The 21,542-nt window shown below is 45.1% G+C and overlaps 1 protein-coding gene across 13 annotated transcripts in view; it reads right to left on the reverse strand.

The window, feature by feature from the left end:
• The window catches only part of LOC103793584 (uncharacterized), an 85,842-nt gene that overhangs the window by 28,532 nt on the left and 35,768 nt on the right, over positions 1-21,542 (reverse strand). For 5 of the 13 annotated variants that reach the window (XR_013536574.1, XM_078375954.1, XM_078375955.1 and 2 more), the window contains one exon: positions 18,177-18,295. Coding sequence is in view for 5 of the 13 variants with exons in the window: in XM_078375954.1 (XP_078232080.1) it covers positions 18,177-18,295 (119 nt within the window). In the remaining 8 variants the exon portion in view is untranslated. Of the gene's footprint in view, positions 1-11,275; positions 13,344-18,176; positions 18,296-21,542 lie in introns of those variants that run through there. The other 8 variants (XR_008482364.2, XR_008482367.2, XR_008482368.2 and 5 more) reach the window with 6 other exon arrangements.

Raw genomic sequence — 21,542 nt, forward strand, 5'->3', positions numbered from 1 at the left:
TAATAGTAATAGAAGTCAAAAGACTCCAATTCTTGGTCTGGGTCTAGAACTAATTGAGTGTAATTTTCAGACTCTCCATCTTTTAAAAAAAAATGTATTTTAAGCACAGTCTCTACCTATGGCAAGGATATAATCAGAAGTGTAACAACTACTGTGTCTTAGTCACATTCAAGATGGAGAAAATAACCAAAGCCCTTTGTTTTATTTTATTTTATTATTTTTTGAGATGGAGTCTTTATTTGCTGCCCAGGCTGGAGTGCAGTGCCACCATCTCAGCTCACTGCAACCTCCACCTCCTGGGTTCATGCAGTTCTCATGCCTCAGCCTCCTGAGTAGCTGGGATTACAGGCGTACACCACCATGTCTGGCTAACTTTTGTATTTTTAGTAGAGACAGGGTTTCACCATGTGGGCCACCTTGAACTTCTAACTTCAAGTCATCCACCTAACTCAGCCTCCCAAAGTGCTGGGATTACAGGTGTGAGCGCCCAGTCAGCCCTTCGCGTTACAGTTTATTCTCCTATTGGAATTTTGAAAGATCCGTCCAAATGGTCAGCAGCATCCTTCCTGGCAGACCCTTCTCTCATGCATGCACATTTATGTGAGCCTGAACCTTGTGAGATGGCACAGTTTGGCCCCTTTCCATTCTCCATCGATTTTGTATTACTCATCTAGTCTCTTAATCCCTGTCCCTTTAACCCATACCATATGTACTCTATTTCTTCCCCCAGTACAGAAGAAAAAGAGTTCTGCTCAAAAAACTGTCTAGAGCCTTAACATTTATAAGGCACAGAGCTTGAAATCTTTATAAATCTCCAATTTTGTGCCAAAGATGGCATGAAGGCCTATAATTTCCCCCCTAAAATATTAAAATTATAACTGGAAATTTCAAGTGACTTTTTCAGAGATCCTTAGCAAGTCTATAAATATTGGAATAAAGTCTTTTATATTTTATAAAGCTATTAAAATATTCTACTAATGAAATAAACCTTATACTATATCACCACTGAACAGTATTGATTATGAATGTATCTGACTCCAAAAATAAAGTTTAGAAAAAGTGATGAGAATTTTTTTCTTCTTTTCACATAAAGCATGCAGTAGCTTCATTCGTTTTATAAATGACTAATGTGTCTACATCTACAGTATCCTAGCTATGGATTCTTAGGCTCTTCATATTCGCTGCACTTTTATCATCATCATTAGAAAATGCCTTTCTTTTGGAGGCCATTTTTTGCAGAGTATCTTTCCTCTTTCAGTGTTCCTGGGAGCTCCTTAATGAGCCAAAACACAAAGCCATTCTGACAGAAGCCTGGCTGTCAGCTGCATTCATTCAGAGCGAAGTGATCTGATCCACACAGCAGCCTAACAGTCAATGGGGTCTCACCAAAATGACCAGGTATCACGGTGAGCGGCAAAGAAAGGGTTTCCAGGCCAAGAGAATGTGCGCATGCAAAGACCCTGGGGCAAGAAAAAACCTGGCATTTCGTAGCTACCAAAAACCCATATACAGGAGAGCACAGAGCGCCAAAATATGTGAAAAGCATCCTAAGATGGCCCAGTGATGACAGGGAGAGAGCCGGAAGGGAGTGCCATGGGCCCCCATTGAAATCCCTCTGGCTGCAGGGCAGTGAGTGGATGGGAGAAGAGTCACAATGGATGTAGGGGAAGAAGCTGTGAAAGATACGACATGACCTGGCCCTGGGGGGAAGCAATGGAGGTAGGAACAAATGCAGAGATTCCAGAGAGGTCAAGATGTCAAACCAGTGTTTGAGACAGGTGGTCCATGTGTGGGTCCCAGAACAGCAGCATCAGCATGCGCTGGGAACTTGTTAGAATACAGATTCTCAGGCCCACCCCACACTTCCTGAATCAGAAAATCTCTGAGATTTCTGAGCAACTGGGGTTTTCCCAAGCCCTCTGGGGGAGTCTACTTCTTGCTCAAGTGTGAGGTCCACTGGACAAGGTGACAGAAATGGAAAATAAGCTGCAAAGATGACTCCTGAGCAAGAGAGCTCTCCCATAGGGCCTGGGTGTCAGCGATTGCTCTTTGGGGACAAGAAAGAACCCTGGGAAGCACCGAGAAGCAGACAGCAAAAGCCCCTGCAAAAGCTGGTATGAAACTCCAATTTTATTTTATTTGAGACAGAGCCTTGCTCTGTTGTCTAGGATGGAGTGCAGTGGCACAATCTTGGCTCACTGCAGCCTCTGCCTCCCGGGTTCAAGTGATTCTCCTGCCTCAGCTTCCTGGATAGCTGGGATTACAAGCAAGCACCACCACACCTGGATAATTTTTGTATTTTTATTAGAGATGGGGTTTCACTATGTTGGCCAGGCTGGTCTCGAACTCCTGACCTCAAGTGACTTGCCCCACCTCGGCCCCGCAAAGTGCTCCGACTACAGGCATGAGCCACCACACCTGGCCTGAAATTCCAGTTTTAATTTGAAGAACACATTTGATAACATACGAATTAAATATAACTATATGGTAGATTTCTCACCAAGAATTTAGATAAGCAGCAGAGGAAGAGGAGACACTTACAACATTTACGATGGGGGAAACGGTCACTATCCCTAATATGCAAAGGTGTCCATGAGGAAACAATAGAAAACTGAACAGACAATGTGAGTGGGCATTTCACGAAGTGAAGAAATTCTAACCAATCCTGAAGAAAAAGATCGTCAGTCTCCTCAGTAACCACGGCAATGCAAATTAAAGTGGCAATGAGATTCGTGCCTAGCAGACAGCCACAAGAAGTTTTTAGACTAGATAACAGCCAATGGATCATATTTCACATTGTGACTGTGACTATAAATTGGTACAATCTTTGATGGTGGCTTTTAAAACTTAAAAATGCTCATTCTCTGAAAATGAGCCCGAAAAAAAGAAGTTCTCTAACTCAACGATTTTTGAAAGTGATAAACTAAATTGTAAGACAGTTTAATTTCTACATAGATACATCTTATTAATAACATATTATGCCAAGTAATTCTCAATTTACTTTCTAAGTAATTATTTTATAAATCCCTGAAGTCACAATACAACTCACCTGAGGAGTTATATCTAGCAAACACACACACACACACACACACACACACACACACATACTGAAAAGGAGTAACCTACTCAGAAGATTGTGAATATTTTATTTTGAAATTAAACCCAGAATTTAACCAAAATATTTTTTTATTTCTCTTGGCAAAGTATCTCAACACAGAGCTATTTTCCCAAGGAAAAAAAGAAAAGCTTTTATTCCCTATGAAATCAGGTCCACTCTAAAGAAGCTGATTATGAAGGAGAACTGAGTGCCTCGAGCTAAGTAGTGCTGTCCCATGAAGATGACATCACTTGTCCCCCAAAGGGTGCAAAAGCCCTTACTGGCACCAAGAGAAAGAGCAGGTGAGAAAGGTGGGCCACCTGTAGATGGTGCTCTGGGGTCTACCCAGGGTGACATGCACAGGTGACACAAACAGCGGCATTTATAAAAGTATTCAAAGGCAGGCTAACCTCGAGCACTCGGCTTAGAAATGTAGGGATAGATAACATTTAAACTGAGAAAAAACCTTGCAGTTTATGCAAAGCTCAAACACCACTGAAGCCGCTCTGTTCCCTGCCCAGGCGTCCCTCAGCCTGTGTGTCCCCCACAATGAACAAATGATGGACCAAAGTGTGGTCTGGCAAATGTCAAACTGGAGCAAAGAGACTGCCAGGCTCTCTGAGAACATCACTTTTTCTAAAACATAGTTAATTAATTATTCCTTTGAAACATAACCATAGACCCAGTGGAAGTTCAAAGGTGTATTTTGAAAGTAAATTGGCCTCCCACCCTCTGAACTGGCTTTTAATTCCTATGTGTCCTCCCAGGGACAGTCTACGCACCCACAAATTCCTCTTCTATGTGTAAATATCAGTGGCATGTTAGTCACACTCTTCTGTGTTTGTCTTATTTCACTTAACCATATATTTTGGAAACTGATTCATATCTATATCTCTAAATCTGACTCATTTTTTAAATTCATTTTATTTTAAATAAAATGTGGACTCAAGGCCAGGCATGGCGGCACACGCCTATAATCCCAGCACTTTGGGAGGCCAAGGTAGGTGGATTACCTGAGTTCAGGAGCTCAAGGCCAGCCTGGCCAACATGGTGAAACCCTGTCTCTACAAAAATACAAAAACTAATTGGGCATGATGGTGGGTGCCTATAAATCCAGCTACTCAGAAGGCTGAGGTGGGAGAATTGCTTGAACCTGGGAGGCAGAGGTTGCAGTGAGCCAAGAGTACCATTGCACTCCAGCCTGGGTGACAGAGCGAGACTCTGTATCAAAAAAATAATAATAATAAAATGTGGATTCAGAAAACAACACAAATAAAATAGATGGCTTAATGAATTACCTAAAGGCAAACACCACCTAGGACAAGAAACAGAACTTTGCAGGCCAGGCGCAGCGGCTCATGCCTGTAACCCCAGCATTTGGGAGGCAAAGGCAGGCAGATCATGAGGTCAAGAGATCGGGACCATCCCAGCCAACATGCTGAAACCCCATCTCTACTAAAAATACAAAAATTAGCTGGGCATGGTAGCACACGCCTGTAGTCCCAGATACTCGGGAGGTTGAGGCAGGAGAGTTGCTTCAACCTGGGAGGCGGAGGTTGCAGTGAGCTGAGATCGCACCACTGCATTCCAGCCTGGCACCTGAGCAAGACTCTGTCTCAAAAAAAAAAAAAAAAGAAAAGAAAAGAAAAAGAAATGGAACTTTGCCAGCCACCCCAAAATCCAAGTTGGAAAACACTCTTCAGGATATTATACAAGAGAACTTCCCCAACCTAACAAGTAGGCCAACATTCAAATCCAGGAAATACAGAGAACATCACAAAGATATTCCTTGAGAAGAGCAACCCCTAAGGCACATAATCGTCAGATTCGCCAGGGTTGAAATGAAGGAAAAAAATCCTAAGGGCAGCCAGAGAGAAAGGTCGAGTCACCCACAAAGGAAAGACCATCAGACTCACAGCGGATCTCTCAGAAGAAACCCTACAAGCCAGAAGGAAGTGGGAGCCAGTATTCAACATTCTTTTTTTTTTTTTTTTTTTGAGACGGAGTTTCGCTCTTGTTACCCAGGCTGGAGTGCAATGGTGCGATCTCGGCTCACCGTAACCTCTTCACCGTAACCTCTGCCCCCTGGGTTCAGGCAATGCTCCTGCCTCAGCCTCCTGAGTAGCTGGGATAACAGGCACGTGCCACCATGCCCAGCTAATTTTTTGTATTTTTAGTAGAGATGGGGTTTCACCATGTTGACCAGGATGGTCTCGATCTGTTGACCTCGTGATCCACCTACCTCGGCCTCCCAAAGTGCTGGGATTACAGGCTTGAGCCAAAGCGCCCGGCCTCAACATTCTTAAAGAAAAGAACTTTCAACCCAGAATTTCACATCCAGCCAAACTAAGCTTCATACATGAAGAAGAAATAAAATCCTTTACAGACAAGCAATTGCTGAGAGATTTTATCACTACACGACCTACCTTACAAGAACTCCTGAAAGGAACAACCAGTACCAGCCACTGCAAAAATTTACTAAATGGTAAAGAACAATGACACAATGAAGAAACCACATCAACTAACAGGCAAAACAACCAGTCAGTAACAAAACAGCTGGATCAGACTCAAACATAACAATATTAACCAGCCGGGCGTGGTGGCTCACGCCTGTAATCCCAGCACTTTAGGAGGCCAAGGCAGGTGGATCACGAGGACAAGAGATCAAGACCATCCTGGTCAACACGGTGAAACCCTGTCTCTAGTAAAAATACAAAAAATTAGCTGGGCATGGTGGTGCGTGCCTGTAATCCCAGCTACTCAGGAGGCTGAGGCAGGAGAATTGCTTGAACCAAGGAGGCGGAGGTTGCAGTGAGCCGAGATCGCGCCATTGCACTCCAGCCTGGGTACCAAGAGCGAAACTCCATCTCAAAAAAAAAAAAAAAAAAATTAACATTGAATGTAAATGGCCCAAATGCCCCAATCAAAAGACACAGACAGGCAAACTGGACCAAAAGTCAAGACCCAACAGTGTGCTGTATTCAGGAGATCCATCTCACATGCAAAGACTCACATAGATTCAAAATAAAGGATAGAAGAAGATCTATCAAGCAAATGGAGAGCAAAAATAAGCAGGGGTAGCAATCCTAGTCTCTGATAAAACGGACTTTAAACCAGCAAAGATCAAAAGAGACAAAGAAGGGCATTATATAATGGTAAAAGGATCGATGCAACAAGAAGAGCTAACTATCCTAAATATATATACACCCAATGCAGGAGCATCCAGATACATAAAGCAAGTTCTTAACGACCTGCAAACAGACTTAGACTCCCATGCAATAATAGTGGGAGACTTCAACACTCCCCTGACAATATTGGACTGATCAGCGAGACAGAAAGTCAACAAGGATATCCAGGACTTGAATGCAGATCAGGACCAAGCAGACCTAATAAATATTTACAGAACTCTCCACCCCAAATCCACAGAATACACATTCTTCTCAGCACCACATCGCACTTACTCTAAAATTGACCACATAATTGCAAGTAAATCACTCCTCAGCAAATGCAAAAGAACAGAAATCATAACAAAAAGTCTCTCAGACCACAGAGCAATCAAATTAGAACTCAGGATTAAGAAAAGCACTAAAAACTGCACAATCACATGGAAACTGAACAACTTGCTTCTGAATGATGAATGGATAAACAATGAAATGAAGGCAGAAATAAAAATGTTCTTCAAACCCAACAAGAACAAAGACACAACTTACCAGAATCTATGGGACACATTTAAAGCAGTGTCTAGAGGGGAATTTATAGCAATAAATGCCCACATGAGAAACAAGGAAAGATCTAAAATCGACAACCTATTGTCAAAATTGAAAGAGCTAGAAGAGCAAGATCAAAAAAATTCAAAAGCAAGCAGAAGACAAGAAATAACTAAGATCAGAGCAGAACTGAAGGAGACAGAAACACAAAAAACCCTTCAAAAAATCAATAAATCCAGGAGCTGACTTTTTGAAAAGATAACAAAATAGACAGACTGCTAGCTAGACTAATAAAAAAGAAAAGAGAGAAGAATCAAATAAATGCAGTAAGAAATGATAAAGGGGAGATGACCGCCAGTTCCTCAGAAATACAAACTAACATCAGAGATTACTATAGATAGCTCTATGCATATAAACAAGTAAATCTGGAAGAAAGGGATAAATTCCTGGACACTTGTACACTCCCAAGACCAAGCCAGGAAGAAGTTGAAACCCTGAATAGACCAATAACAAGGTCTGAAGTCGAGGCAGCAAGTAACAGCCTACCAACCAAAAAAAGTCCAAATGCAGACAGGTTCACAGCCAAATTCGACCAGATAGATGGACAAAGAGGAGCTGGTACCATTCCTGTTGAAACTATTCCAAACAATACAAAAAGAGGGAATCCTCCCTAACTCTTTCTATGAGATCAATAACATCCTGATACCAAAACCTGGCAGAGACACAACTAAAACAGAAAACTACAGGCAAATATCCATGATGAACATTGATGCAAAAATCTTCAATAAAATACAGGCAAACCAAATCCAACAGCACATCAAAAACTTATTCACCACGATCAAGTAGGCTTCACCCCAGGGATGCAAGGCTGGTTCAACATGCACAAATCTATAAACATAATCCACCACATAAACAGAACCAAAGACAAAAACCACGTGATTATCTCAATAGATGCAGAGAAGGCCTTCGACAAAATTCAACAGCCCTTTATGCTAAAAACTTGCAATAAACTAGGTATCAATAGAATGTATCTCAAAATAATAAAAGCTATTTATGACAAACCGACAACCAATATCATAGTAAACAGGCAAAAACTAACATTCCCTTTAAAAACTGGCACTAGACAAGGATGCCTCTCTCACCACTCCTATTCAATATAGTATTGGAAGTTCTAGCCAGAGTAATTAGGCAAGAAAAAGAAATAAAGGGCATTCAATTAGGAAAATAAGTCAAATTGTCCCTATTTGCAGACGATACGATGGTATATTTAGAAGACCCCCACTGTCTCAGCCCAAAACCTCCTTAAGTTGATAAGCAACTTTGGCAAAATCTCAGGATACAAAATCAATGTGCAGAAATCACAAGCATTCTTATACACCAACAACAGACAAACAGAAAGCCAAATCATGAATGAACTCCCATTTACAATTGCTACAAAGAAAATAAAATACTTAGGAATACAACTAACAAAGGATGTAAAAGATCTTTTCAAAGAGAACTACAAACCACTGCTCAAGGAAATAGGAGAGGACACAAACAGATGGAAAAACATTCCATGCTCATGGTTAGGAAGAATCAATATTGTGAAAATGGCCACACTTCCCAAAGTAATTTATAGATTCAAAGCTATCCCCATAAAGCTACCATTGACTTTCTTCAAAGAACTGGAAAAAAACACTTTAAACTTCATATGGAACCAAAAGAGAGCTCACATAGCCAAGACAATCCTAAACGAAAAGAACAAAGCTGGAGGCATCATGCTACATGACTTCAAACTATACTACAAGGCTACAGCAATCAAAACAGCATGCTACTGGTACCAAAACAGAAATATAGACCAATGGAACAGAACAGAGGCCTCGGAAACAATGCCACACATCTACAACCATTTGATCTTTGACAAACCTGACAAAAACAAGCAATGGGGAAAGAATTCCCTGTTTAATAAATGGTGTTGGGAAAACTGTCTAGCCATATGCAGGAAGCTGAAACTGGACCCCTTCCTTATACCTTATACAAAAAATAACTCTAGATGGATTAAAGATTTAAACATAAGACCTAACACCATAAAAACCCTAGAAGAAAACCTAGGCAATACCATCCAGGATATAGGCATAGGCAAGGACTTCATGACTCAAACACCAAAAGCATTGGCCACAAAAGCCAAAATAGACAAATGGGATCTAATTAAACTTAAAATCTTCTGCACAGCAAAAGAAGCAATCATTAGAGTGAACCAGCCACTAACAGAATGGGAAATAATTTTTGCAATCTACCCATCTGACAAAAGAACTAAAGTAGATTTACAAGAAAAAAAAACAAAACAAACCCATTCAAAAGTGGGCGAAGGATATGAACAGACACTTTTCAAAAGAAGACATACATGCAGCCAACAAACATATGAAAAAATGCTTATCATCTAATGCTTTCTCATTAGAGAAATGCAAATCAAAATCACACTGAGATACCATCTCATGCCAGTTAGAATGGCAATCATCAAAAAATCTGGAGACAACAGATACTGGAGAGGATGTGGAGAAAAAGGAACATTTTACACTGTTGGTGGCAGTGTAAATTAGTTCAACCATTGTGGAAGACAGTGTGACAATTCCTCAAGAATATAGAAATCGAAATTCCATTTGATCCAGCAATCCCATTACTGGGTATATACCCAAAGGATTATAAATGCTCTATTATAAAGACACATGCACATGTATGTATGTTGCGGTACTGTTTACGACAGCGAAGACCTGGAATCAACCCAAATGCCTATCAGTGATAGACTGGACAAAGAAAATGTAGCATATATACACCATGGAATACTATGCAGCCATAAAAAAACGATGCATTTGTGTCCTTTTTAGAGACACAGATGAATGTAGAAACCATCATTCTCAGCAAACTGACACAAGAACAGAAAACCAAACACCGCATGTTTTCACTCATAGGCGGGTGATGAACAGTGAGAACACTTGAACATAGGGAAGAGAACAACATTCACTGGGCTAGGTGAGGGGGTGGAGGGGAGGAGACGGGATAGACAGTGGCGGGGGCGGGCATGGGGAGGATGGGGAGGGATAACACCAGGAGAAATGCCTGATGTAGGTGACGGGGTAGGGGTTGGATGGGGAGTGGGGGTCGGGCGGGGGGACGAAGACAGCAAACCACCGTGGCATGTATGTACCTATGCAACAATCCTGTAGGGTGCAGGATGTGCACATGTACACCAGAGCCCAAAATACAATTAAAGCAAAAAGATTTGTGTATTTTATGGCATGTAAATTTTACTTTAAAACCCCTTCAAACAATTATTAAATCTAGGTTAATAATATTTAAAAAATTGCTAATTTGAATTAGAAAATGTATTTGCCACAAAAGTAATAAAATTTGCTCTGGCCCACAGCCCAGGTAGACCTCTATTGAGAGCAATGTACTTAAATACTAATAAATACCTATAACTTTGGGCTCCTTGAGCAGAGGAAAGTGAAAACAAAAAAAGCCACTGAATCATTTCTGCAGCTAGCAATCAGGTGCTGCCTAGCGTACCACAGACTCTTCCGGGGCCTCGGGATCTAGCAGAGGTCCTAGCCCTGGTGGAGCTCACAGTTCAGAGGGGAGATGCCTTTGTTGTTTGAGCAACTCTGAGAGTTAAATGATTGCTCTTTATACTCACAATTGAGTAACACTTTGTAAAATGTACCATACAATCTTCGTCTACACTTAGAAAAACTTCAGAGGACACTTCAGTGCAGAGCACAGGGAGGAAAGCTATCCAGGATAAATACTTAGATGTTGGCTGGGCACAGTGGCTCACGCCTGTAATCCCAGCACTTTGGGAGGCAGAGGTGGGCAGATCACCTGAGGTCAGGAGTTTGAGACCAGCCTGGCCAACATGGCAAAACCTCGACTCTACTAAAAATACAAAAGTTAGCTGGATATGGTGACGTGTGCCTGTAATCTCAGCGACTCGGGAGGCTGAGGCAGGAGAATTGCTTGAACCCAGGAGGCAGAGGTTTTGGTGAACTGAGATTGTGCCATTGCACTCCAGCCTGGGTGAAACAGAGTGGGATTCCATCTCAAAAAAAAAAAAAACTTAGCCGTCAGCTGTCCATTTGGTTATATGCCATTTCTGAGAGTCAGCCTACAACCTCCTCTTTAGAAGGCACCCAAGGTTTTCTGTAAATAGATGAGCCTGCTACACTGCAATGCTTCGTTCCCGTTGGTACTGGCGTACACACCTGGGAACTTTAAAATGCATCAATGCAGTATTTCATTTTCTGTTCTTTCTCACTCATAGGCGGGTGATGAACAATGAGAACACATGGACACAGGGAAGGGAGTACTACACACTGGGGTCTATTGGGGGGAATAGGGGAGGGACAGCGGCGGGGGGCGGGAGCTGGGGAGGGATAGCCTGGGGAGAAATGCCAAATGTGGGTGAAGGGGAGAAAGGCAGCAGAACACACTGCCATGTGTGTACCTATGCAACTATCTTGCATGTTCTGCACATGTACCCCAAAACCTAAAATGCAATTAAAAAAATAATAATAATAAAATAAAATAAAAATAAAATGCATCAATGGAGGAGAAAAAGAACAAACAAAACAAAAACAAACAGCAAAAGCCGTGTGCATTGCTGCAGTCATCCAAGCTCACGCTCTTTTCCAGAAACCCAGCTTCCATGCTGATGTCCCCAATGCCATCGACGCCATGGACAATGCCATTATTCCCTAAGTTCCATCAACGCAGAGCTACCTCCTCAGCTCATGGCAGTGGTCTCCATTTGGCCACAACATTTTCCCAGATTGGCCTGGTAATGCTTTTCAACATCTGGACAACCTCTACGAATAGGTGATGGCATCCAAGCTGAATCCCATCCCCCACCCCCTGTGCGAGCACTCTGCACTGAAAGCTGGGCTCTTCCTCCTCCTTCACTCCTCTGCAGTCAACCAGTCCCCAAGTCCAAGTCTAGGACAATGACCCTTTCATCATCCCTGTATTTCCCCTACTCTTTCTGATCATCCTCTGTAAGTTCTGCTGTCAGATTAATCTGTCACCCCTTTGGAGCCATGATTCATGTGGGTGGGCTGATCTCAGGCTGATGTGATATTCAGAAAAAACGCAGCCCAGCGTCTACTTGTATTCTTCAAAATCGCTCCCATTCTTTACGCCTCTTTAGCCCTATGCAGGGGATACTGTGCCTACAGAAACATTTCTCAAACACCCTCCTTGTCTGTCCCCTACTCCCACTAGGGCTTCTCCTACGCTTTTTTTTCCAGACTCCCCCAGTCCCCAGCTCTGGACTCTGAGATACTTCTCACTCCACCCCTCCCCTTTCCCTGGTCTATACATCACAAAGACCCAAAGAGTCAGCAAGGAAATGACCCAGCTCTCTAAGAAAGAGAGCCTGGGAAAGAACCCTAGTGGGGAAACTCTTTTGGTCAGACAGACAGAGGCATCTTAAAACTCATTAAAAAAAAAAAAAAAAAAAAAAAACTCTTAAAAAAGAAAAACACTCTGTAAATGTAATTTTTTCTGCTCCGTGATGATTTTCCCATCATCCCTAGCGTCTAATGGATACAGTCCACACTCCTGGCCTGGGAGTCAAGCCTTACCCCTCTGCCCTTCCCAGCCACTTTTTGTGCTGTCCCTAACCACACCACCAACATGCCAGCATGTTGGCTCCTCTCTGCTTCCCCATCCAATTCCTGATTTTCCCTGTAGTGTCAGCTCAAGTGGCCTTAGCCCAGGGTTTGATGTTTTCTGCTCCTCCCAAACCTCCAAGCCTTCTGACTCTTCATAAGAGTTTATTCAGTGAACGAATGGGGACCTCACTTCCTGTCCTTCCCTGGCACAGGAAGCACATCATTCAGGAAGCATCTTTGGGCAACTAACAGGCATTTTCTTAGCTCATTTTGTTTCCTTTAAACCAAGGCTGCCATTTCTGCCTGTGTGTTCTGTCTGCCTTCGCTGCATCTCCGCTCCTTCAAGCTTGTATTGATGACTTCGGTTCTCTAATTTTGTCTGGGCAATCAAATTCCCAAAATATGTGTAAAAGAGAAGACTGCGTTCCTATTTTACAAATGCGGCAACTCTGTGGAATTTTTAATCAGACACCAGCTTTTCTGCATCTCTGTCACGATTTTCCTCCTTCGGAGTCAGGAGACAGGGCCTGTTGCTTTGCCTTGTTGACGGCTGCCCTCGCCTTCTGACGTTTTTTGCTGTCTTCCTTACACCCATTGCACAGTCAGAAGACTGCACTTCACCCTTCCCTCTTTTATTACGTGAAGCTCTGCTACAAGAATGTTCTGTGGGTTCCTCAGCTCTAATGAAATTCCAAGCGTTTTCTTGAATCTGGCCCCAGGGAGAAGCTGCTCACATCGGTCTGTGACGCGCTGCTAGAGAGGAGATGGTGGCGTGAGTCTGGTTCTGGGCTGGCATTTCTTGTTGCAACATCGCAGTATGGCCCCTCTCAGAACCTTCCTACCATCGCATTCGGACCTTGTTGCTCCAGCCTCTGGGGCACCTTCAGCCTGACACTAGCAGAGAAAAAAAAATCATGTATTTTCTTGCTCCATATATCCTTGAGGTGAGCAAAAAAATTAAAATAAATGTAAACCATGGAGGAAACTGTGCACATCCAGACAGGACAGCGTGTGGTCAGATCAGTGCCAACTTCTGGGGAGTGACAAGTGATGGTCACAGGGTGGACCTCACCAGTACCTGCCCAGGGACCAGGATCCTTATTGGACCACATCTTGGTGTGCCACTGGAGACAAGGACGTTCCTCCCACTGTCCCCATGAATCCAGAACTTGGGATCGTGGACTCTTTGCTCAGAGGCTGTTGAAACCGTGCCCCAAAGAGTTAAAGAAACCAGTGACTCACAGAAAGTCTTAAGCCTACAGGATGGCAGATAAAAAAAGAAACAGCTTGCTGAAACTCCCTCCACCTATAAGGTAACAGAAAGGCTGAAATCAGTTGAAACCAATACGACCCGCAGAAATCTGTGCAGAATGAGTGTGGTGATGCTACAACCTGAATTTTCTCTGCATGTTTCATCCTGACTCCCCCAGAATTTGCACGTGGGGCCCATAAAAAGGCATGAAGAGATAAATGCACACGCCAAGGACTTTGCAGACTCCCCTGTCCACTCCCCAAACCTTTTCTAACAAACGTGCAGCCTTATTAAGCCCAGCACAGGGAGACTGATTTGAGCTAGACCCTTATCTCCTGGTGGATCGACCTGCAGTAAAAAGCGTTTTTCTCAAAAGCCCAGTGCATAGCACTGGTTTCTAGCGCACCGGGTAGTGAGCACTTTTGCTCGGATCTGCAGACCAGACTACTTTCAGTCAGTTTGAGGCAGGCAGCAGCATGCAGCAGGGCTGAGCTGGTTGATCCATTCCCGGATATGTGCAGAAGGAAGCCGAGAGCTGTGACTGCCTGCAGGGCTTCCAGCTGACCCACTCCCTGCGTGAGGACACAGGCTCTGGAATGAGCACCCTCCCCAACAGCAAGATCCAAAAAGAGGATCCTGACTGTATCGTGAACAACCCTAGGGTAAAGCCCTCACTCAAAGTGTCCGGCGCTGTAGCTGAGCCCTGCAGTGATCCCTCCTCACCCATCCACCGATGAGACCTGCGAAACAGACATCAAGTCTCCTTATATTTTCTTCTGCACCCTTGAGCTGACCACACACAACTATGGGGACCTGACACACCTGTCTCAGCTAACATGAGTGGGGTTACCACCTGCCTCTGCTTCCCTCACCAGCTCAATACAGACCTCTGCAAGCTAGCAGCCAACAAAGTGTCCTTCCCACGTCTCCAGTTCTTCATGCCTCCCTCTGCCTCTCTCACCAGTTGTGGAAGCCAGCAGCATAGGGCTCTCACCATGCCCAAACTCACCCAGAGGGTCTTTGATGCCAAGGACATGATGGCTGCCCCACCATGACTACTTCTCCACCAGACTGCCATCTTCCATGGATATCCAACTGTCCATGAAGGAGGTCCATGAGCAGACGCTCAATGTGCAGAACAAGAGTAGCCAGGAGCTACCTCATGGAATGGATGCTGACAACGTCAGCAGCCATGTGACATCCTGCCTCACGGCTACAAGATGGCCGTCACCTTGTCGGCAACAGCACATCCCCCCCCCCCCGCCAGGAGCTCTCCATGGTATCTCAGAGCAGTTCCCCACTGTGTTCTGCCAGAAGGCTGTCCACCACTGGTGTGTAGGGGAAGGCATGAACGAGATGGAGTTCGCTGAGGCTCAGAACAACGTGAATGACTTCGTCTCTGAACATCAGCAGTCCAGGATGTTACCACAGAAGAGGAGGAGGACGCAGTGAGGAAGCCCAATGGGAGGCCTAAGGCAGAGCCCCCATCACCTCAGGCATCTCAATTCCCTCAGCCTTATTCCTTGACTGCCCCTATCTTCTCCCTCAGTAGTCATGTTTGCTGCCTCTACCTTGTTCATCTGGGGAGAGGGAGGGTCCAGAGCAGCGCCTGGCACATAGTAGGTCCTCAATCAATATTTGTCTGTTGAATGTCTTCTCTCACTTTCCACTCCAGGAAACCTAGATTTCTGGGAATCTGGGTAACCATGCATTTCCTTCTAGCACCCTCCTCCCATCTGCCCAGTTAATATTTCCCTCTATTTTCAGAATAATTCTCCAGGAAGCTGGGTCCCATTCAGATCCCACTTAAAACCAACTGGGTGCTGAAAACCCAGATAATGTGCACCATCCTATGCCCACATAGTAGCCAGCATTGGGAATGTAGATGGTGTAGAGGTAGAAGCTACTGCGAGGGGCCGGGCATGGTGGCTCATGACAACAATCTCAGCACTTGGGGAGGCTGAGGCTGGAGGATTGCTTAAGCTTAGATGTTTGAAGCCAGCCTGGGCAACATAGTGAGACCATGTGTCTTTTTTTTTTTTTTAATTAAAAATTTAAAAAAGAAGCTACTGCAAGGAAGAGGATGGGATTTTCCATTCTAGAACAGTTTTTGGAGAGGGAAAGCCAGGCTTGTAAAGTCATAATTCCCAGGTATTCTGTGCTCCATTTCTCAGCTTCAGGGGAGGTGGTAACAGGATTATCCCATTTTCAGCTTCCTATGGAGGAGTCTGCCCCACTTCATCAAGTGGCATCTTTCCTTCTCCCACTCTTCTCCTCTCACACTTTTTTTTTTTTGAGACAGAGTCTTGCTGTATTGCCCAGGCTGGAGTGCAATGGCACAATTTTGGCTCACTGAAACCTCTGCCTCCCAGATCCAAGGGATTCCCCTCCCTCAGCTTCCTGAGTAGCTGGGACCACAAACGCGTGCCACCATGCCCGACTAATTTTTGTATTTATAATGGAGATGGAGTTTCACCATGTTGGCCAGTCTGGTCTCGAACTCCTGACCTCAGGTGAACCACCCCCCTCTCCGCCTGCCAAGGTGCTGGGATTACAGGCGTGAGCCACCACGCCTGGCCGCCTGTCACATTTTGGATCCCTTCCTGTCTCCTAATCAGAAAAGGAGATCAAGAGGGAGAGACCTACCTGGGTCCCTTAGCTTCTAGAAATGCCCTTCCCATTTCCACTTTTTCTTACCCTCCAAAAGGAGTAACATCCCTGACCTATGTGGAAAGGTGTGTGCCACCACCTAAACGTTTGAGCCACTCCCCAGAGGAGACGGGGTGGGCCACATCCCACCTTCTTTGCAACATCTCATCTCTTCCTTTTGCTATTTCCTTTTTTCCCTGTTCTTGCTTTTGTCCTTAAGATTTCTATTTTGGGTTGAACTTGCTGCTTTTTTTTCATATGGAAAAGATGACATTGCCCCAGGAGCCAAAATTAAATGGGAATTGGGGGAAAAAAATCCACTGTGCAAAGACTGTCTCTCTTCCCTCCCCTGTAGAGGTATATGGATATATACATGGATATACGGAAGCAGAGTCTAACGCCACCTTTGTTAAGAGCTTAGAAGTTCAAAGAGTGGGCCTGAGAGATGGGCTCAGGTACACGCCCTGGCACCTGAGGACCTGGTGTGAGCACCCCTTGCTCCAGCCCCCAGAGCTGCATCGCCCAGGCTATCCTGGAGCCCGCAGGCAGGAGTATCTGTGACAGGATCACACATACGTTGTTGCTAGACAACGCACCTGGAACAATGCAAATATAAAGCAGTTTTGCAAACTCCAGCGCAGACAGAAGTCATTCTTGATGTTTTCCCCTCAGTTGGGAATAATCCTTCATGCAACAGAGCATTTCTCTCATCCTTTATAAAAAGCTCCTTTTAAGGCAGACCTTTGGACACACTAACAGAGATGATGATCCCTTGGTCAGGCTTGTTTTTACCAGGATGTGGCAGAGTTAGCCTGCAGTGTGAGAAGGCGAGGCCTCTGACACCACATGAAGGAGCTGAGACAGACCTGGTCGGGGCTGATGACTGTCAGAGGGCTCAGGGCGCCACACTCAGAGGTGGGTTCTTTTCCGATTCCCCTGCTCTACGAGACAGTCACTCTCAGAGAGTGTCTCTTTAGAAGCTTTTATGGAAGCTTTTAAATTTGTTTCACAAAATGTTAACCTGGCTGTGCTTTCTGCATTGCATGTATTTAAGGTGTATGACTGAATAATTTGATCGGTTGAATTTTTGATTGTTTAGTTTTTCCTTTTTTTCATCCTGCCTTAAGTGTAAGAAAAAGGGAAGGAAAACTTCTAAAATACGTTGGACCTCATCTCTCCTTTACGAGCAAGTATTTTGCTTCCTATGACTCAACTTCAGAGAAACAGACTCAATAGACAGAGGCAAATAAGAGCAAATTTAGGGGCTGGACATGGTGGCTCACACCTGTGATCCCAGTACTTTGGGAGGCTGGGACAGACAGGTCACTTGAGGTCAGAAGTTTAAGACCAGCCTGGCCAATGTGGCAAAACCTCATCTCTACTAAAAATACAAAAATTAGCCAGTGTGGTGGCACATGCCAGTAGTTTCAGCTACTTGGGAGGCTGAGGCAGGAGAACCACTTGAACCCGGGAGGCAGAGGTTGCAGTGAGCTGAGATCGTGCTACTGCACTCCAGCCTGGGCAACAGATGCCCTCTCACAGGAAAAAAAAAGGTAGTGGGGGAAGGAGGGAGTGATCTATTATAGGAACTGGCTCATGTGATTATGAAGGCTGGGAAGTCCCGGGACTGGCTGTCTGCAGGCTGGAGGCCCGGGAAAGCCAGGGGTGTCATGCAGCCTGAGTAAAAAGGCTTGAGAACTGGGGAGCTTATGGTGTGTAAGTTCTGGAGTCCAAAGGCCTGAGCACCGGAATGCAGAGGTCCAAGGGCTGGAGAAAATGCAAGGCCCAGATCCAAAAAAGAGAGAGAGAGAGAGAATCCCCCTTACCTCCTCCTTTTTCTGTTTTGTCTGGGTTCTCAGCGGATGGGATATGCTGTCCCCCACATTGAAAAGGATGATCTTTACTCAATGGATTCAAACTCCAATCCCTTTCAGAAACACCCTCACTGAAAATGCAAGAAATAGAGAAAAATTAAAATTTAAAATTTAAAAAGAAATAAAAATTTAAAAATAAAAATATTACACACACACACATAAAAACAGAAAACCCTCACACACCCCCAGAAATACTGCTCTGCAGGCCAGCTGGGTATCCCTCAATCCAGGCAAGTTGACCTGTGACATTAACTGCCACAATGCTTTATTTCATGCCTTCAGCTGGTATATTAAAAACCATGATGCAGGCTGGATGCAGTGACTCACACCTGTAATCCCAGTACTTGGAGAGGCAGAGGTGGGTGGATCACGAGGTCAAGAGATCGAGACCATCCTGCCAACAAGGTGAAACCCCATCTCTACTAAAAAATACAAAAATTAGCTGGGCATCATGGCATGCACCTGTAGTCCCAGCTACTTGGGAGGCTGAGGCAGGAGAATTGCTTGAACCCGGGAGGTAGAGGTTGCAGTGAGCTGAGATTGTGCCACTGCACTCCAGCCTGGCAACAGAGCGAAAAAGAAAAAAGAAAAGAAATAACAACTAGTACATCTGTCTGTAGCCACATCTATAGTGCCATAGTCTTAAAAATGTTTTCACAGATGATCCAGGAAACTCTTTGAAGGGGCCTAAATCTGCTTTCCCCTCCCGTGAGCCTCTTGTGAATCTGAGGTTCTCAGCAGATTGCCAGCCTAACAGAATAGAGAAACACAGAAATCAATGTGAAAATCTTTGTTGCTATGTTCTTCTTACAAAAATTACAGACACGTCTTAGGCAAGATAAGCATACATTTTCCGCTAATGATTATCAATATCATTTTTATCTGAAATGCAATCTAGAAAACAGGTCCCCAGAGGCTGCCCTGATGGGTGGCAGCTCCCAGCAGTGTGCCCTGAAGGAAGAGACTGATCTGGTCACATGGCACTCCCACCCTAGGGTGGCAGCACCCACAGACTTAGGAGAAACACAGAGGAGGGTGACTCAGCCCTGCTCTTAAGAAAGGGCCAAAACACCCTTGGTGAGAAAGCACAGAAGCCATTAAGACAACCCCTGGAGAAACCAATGGAAGAAAGTTGCATGCAGGAGACAGAGCCTGAGCAGACGACAGCTGGAAGACTCCCCTGGCTGGCGCTGGAGGAGGACCTCACTCCCAGTGCAGAGCCACCCAGAAGGAGCCCATTTGAGTTCCGAAGCGAAATCCCCCTTTCCGAGTAGTCACTGTGCATCCGGCATGTGCTAGATGTTTTGCATGCATAAAATCCCCAACAACCACATAAGGTAGACATCCTTACTTACAGATGGGGAAACTGAGACACAAAGGGTTAAATAACTTGCTATATATCCCATGGCTGGTCATGGTACAGCAGGGACGTGCACATACCCAGGCCTGTCAACTCCAGTGCCTACACGCTCATCCACTGCCTCCAGGGAGACAGAGACACAGTACTGAAAAGTGCCTGCAAAGGACAAAGTGCCACCCGTGTCACTGCAGTAGCAGACCCATGGAGCTCTGACCACTCAGGAAAGAAGAGGTTGGTGCTCTTGGAGCTTCACCTGCTTCTCCCATGCAGGTGCAGGGTAGAGGCTATGGATTCCCTGACACTCACCCTCCTGGCTGTCCCCTGACCTTGTCACCCTGTCTCCTCACCAAGCTCATCCTCCCACTCCTGGCCACGTGCCTGGCGGTTCTCCTGTCTCTGGCCCACGTGGCTTTTCTGGTCCCTGGGCCACCTCCCATGGCCTCTGTGAGCCCTGTCCTCCCGTGATTCACAGTTTGCTCCCTGAATCTCACCCTCAGACTCTAACTGGAGGATCCATTCCAGCTTTCCCACATCCTCAGTCCTGACGAGTGGTTCTGTGTCTGCGAAGGCTCAATCAAAGCTGAACTGATGAGTTGATATAGAATGAGGGATTCATTATAGGAATTTGATTTCATGCAACTGTGGGAACTGGTTTGAGTTTATGTACGTTGCTTTTTGCTTCTGTGTCTGGCCAGCTGTTAGGAAGGACAGATGGATGCAAAGTGGGGAGAAGGACAAGCTCACCTTGGAGAATGAGCTTGGAGCCCTCCTGGGCTTCTCCCTACCTCCGGGAAGCACCTGGCAGGGGACCTGCAGGAGAGGCTGATGCCTTTGCCATAGAGCTGTGCATACGCTACCTGTCCCAGCAGACAGGGAACTGGGAGAAACGGGGGAGTTTGTTGCCACAGGCTGGGCTGCTGTCCCATGCCCAGGAGGTGGGCCAGCAGGTGAGGGACAGTGCACATGGGCTGTGAAGCTCGTGGTGCCGACACACTGACATTCTGAGTAAGCAGCCGCTGTTTCCCCTCCATTGTGCAAATATCAAGAATGGTTCTGGGCCAGGTGCAGCGGCTCACACCTGTAGTCCCAGCTACTTGAGAGGCTGAGTCAGGAGGATCGGTTGAGCTCAGGAGTTTTAGGCTACAATGAGCTATGATTGCCCCACTGTACTCCAGCTTGGGCGACAGAGGGCACACTGCTGGGAGCCATGTCTCTAAAAATAAAAAAGGAAAATGAATGGTCTTGCTAGCCTCTTGTCCACACTGACTGATGAAGGCTAAAGAAATAAATGGGAGGAAGAAGTCCATGGAAACTGCCTGGCTGTTTCTGAGCCACTGTCCCCTGTCCCAGAGGCTTTACTTGGGCAAAGAGAAGGCAGTTCAGCTTCCTGAGAGGTAGGCAAAAGGCAGGAAAAAAAAAGAAAGGAAGAACAAATCCCTGTCATGTGATCAGTTCATGTATTGGATGTTTCTTCTTAGAAGCTCAGAATGAAGACATGCAAAGATGCATCCTGCCCTCTGGAAGCAGACAGTATCGAGGGGAGACAGGAGGAAGCAGATGATCCCAGGCACGTGGGAGGAGCCAGGGAGATGCTCAGGGTCTCATCATGCTGCTCCCCCAGGTCTTGCCTTATGCACTAACATGACTACGTTTGAGAAATGGCAATGGCAGTAGTTACTCCTACTTACAATATACAGGGGCAGCTCGCACCATTAGGATGGCTATCAAAAAGAAAAAAAAACAGAAAATAAGTGTTGGTGAGGATGTGGAAAAATCAGAAGACTTGCGCACTGTTGGTAGGAATGTAAAATGGTGGAGCCGCTATGTAAAACAGTATGGCAGTGCCTCAAAAAATTAAAAATAGAATTACCGTATGATCCAAAAATTCCACTTTTAAGTATGTATGCCGAAGAAAGCAGGGTCTTGAAGTGATATTTGTACACCTCATTCACAGCAGT

The sequence above is a fragment of the Callithrix jacchus genome, chromosome 6 (genome assembly GCF_049354715.1).
Source record: "Callithrix jacchus isolate 240 chromosome 6, calJac240_pri, whole genome shotgun sequence".
Classification (NCBI taxonomy): Eukaryota; Metazoa; Chordata; class Mammalia; order Primates; family Cebidae; genus Callithrix; species Callithrix jacchus.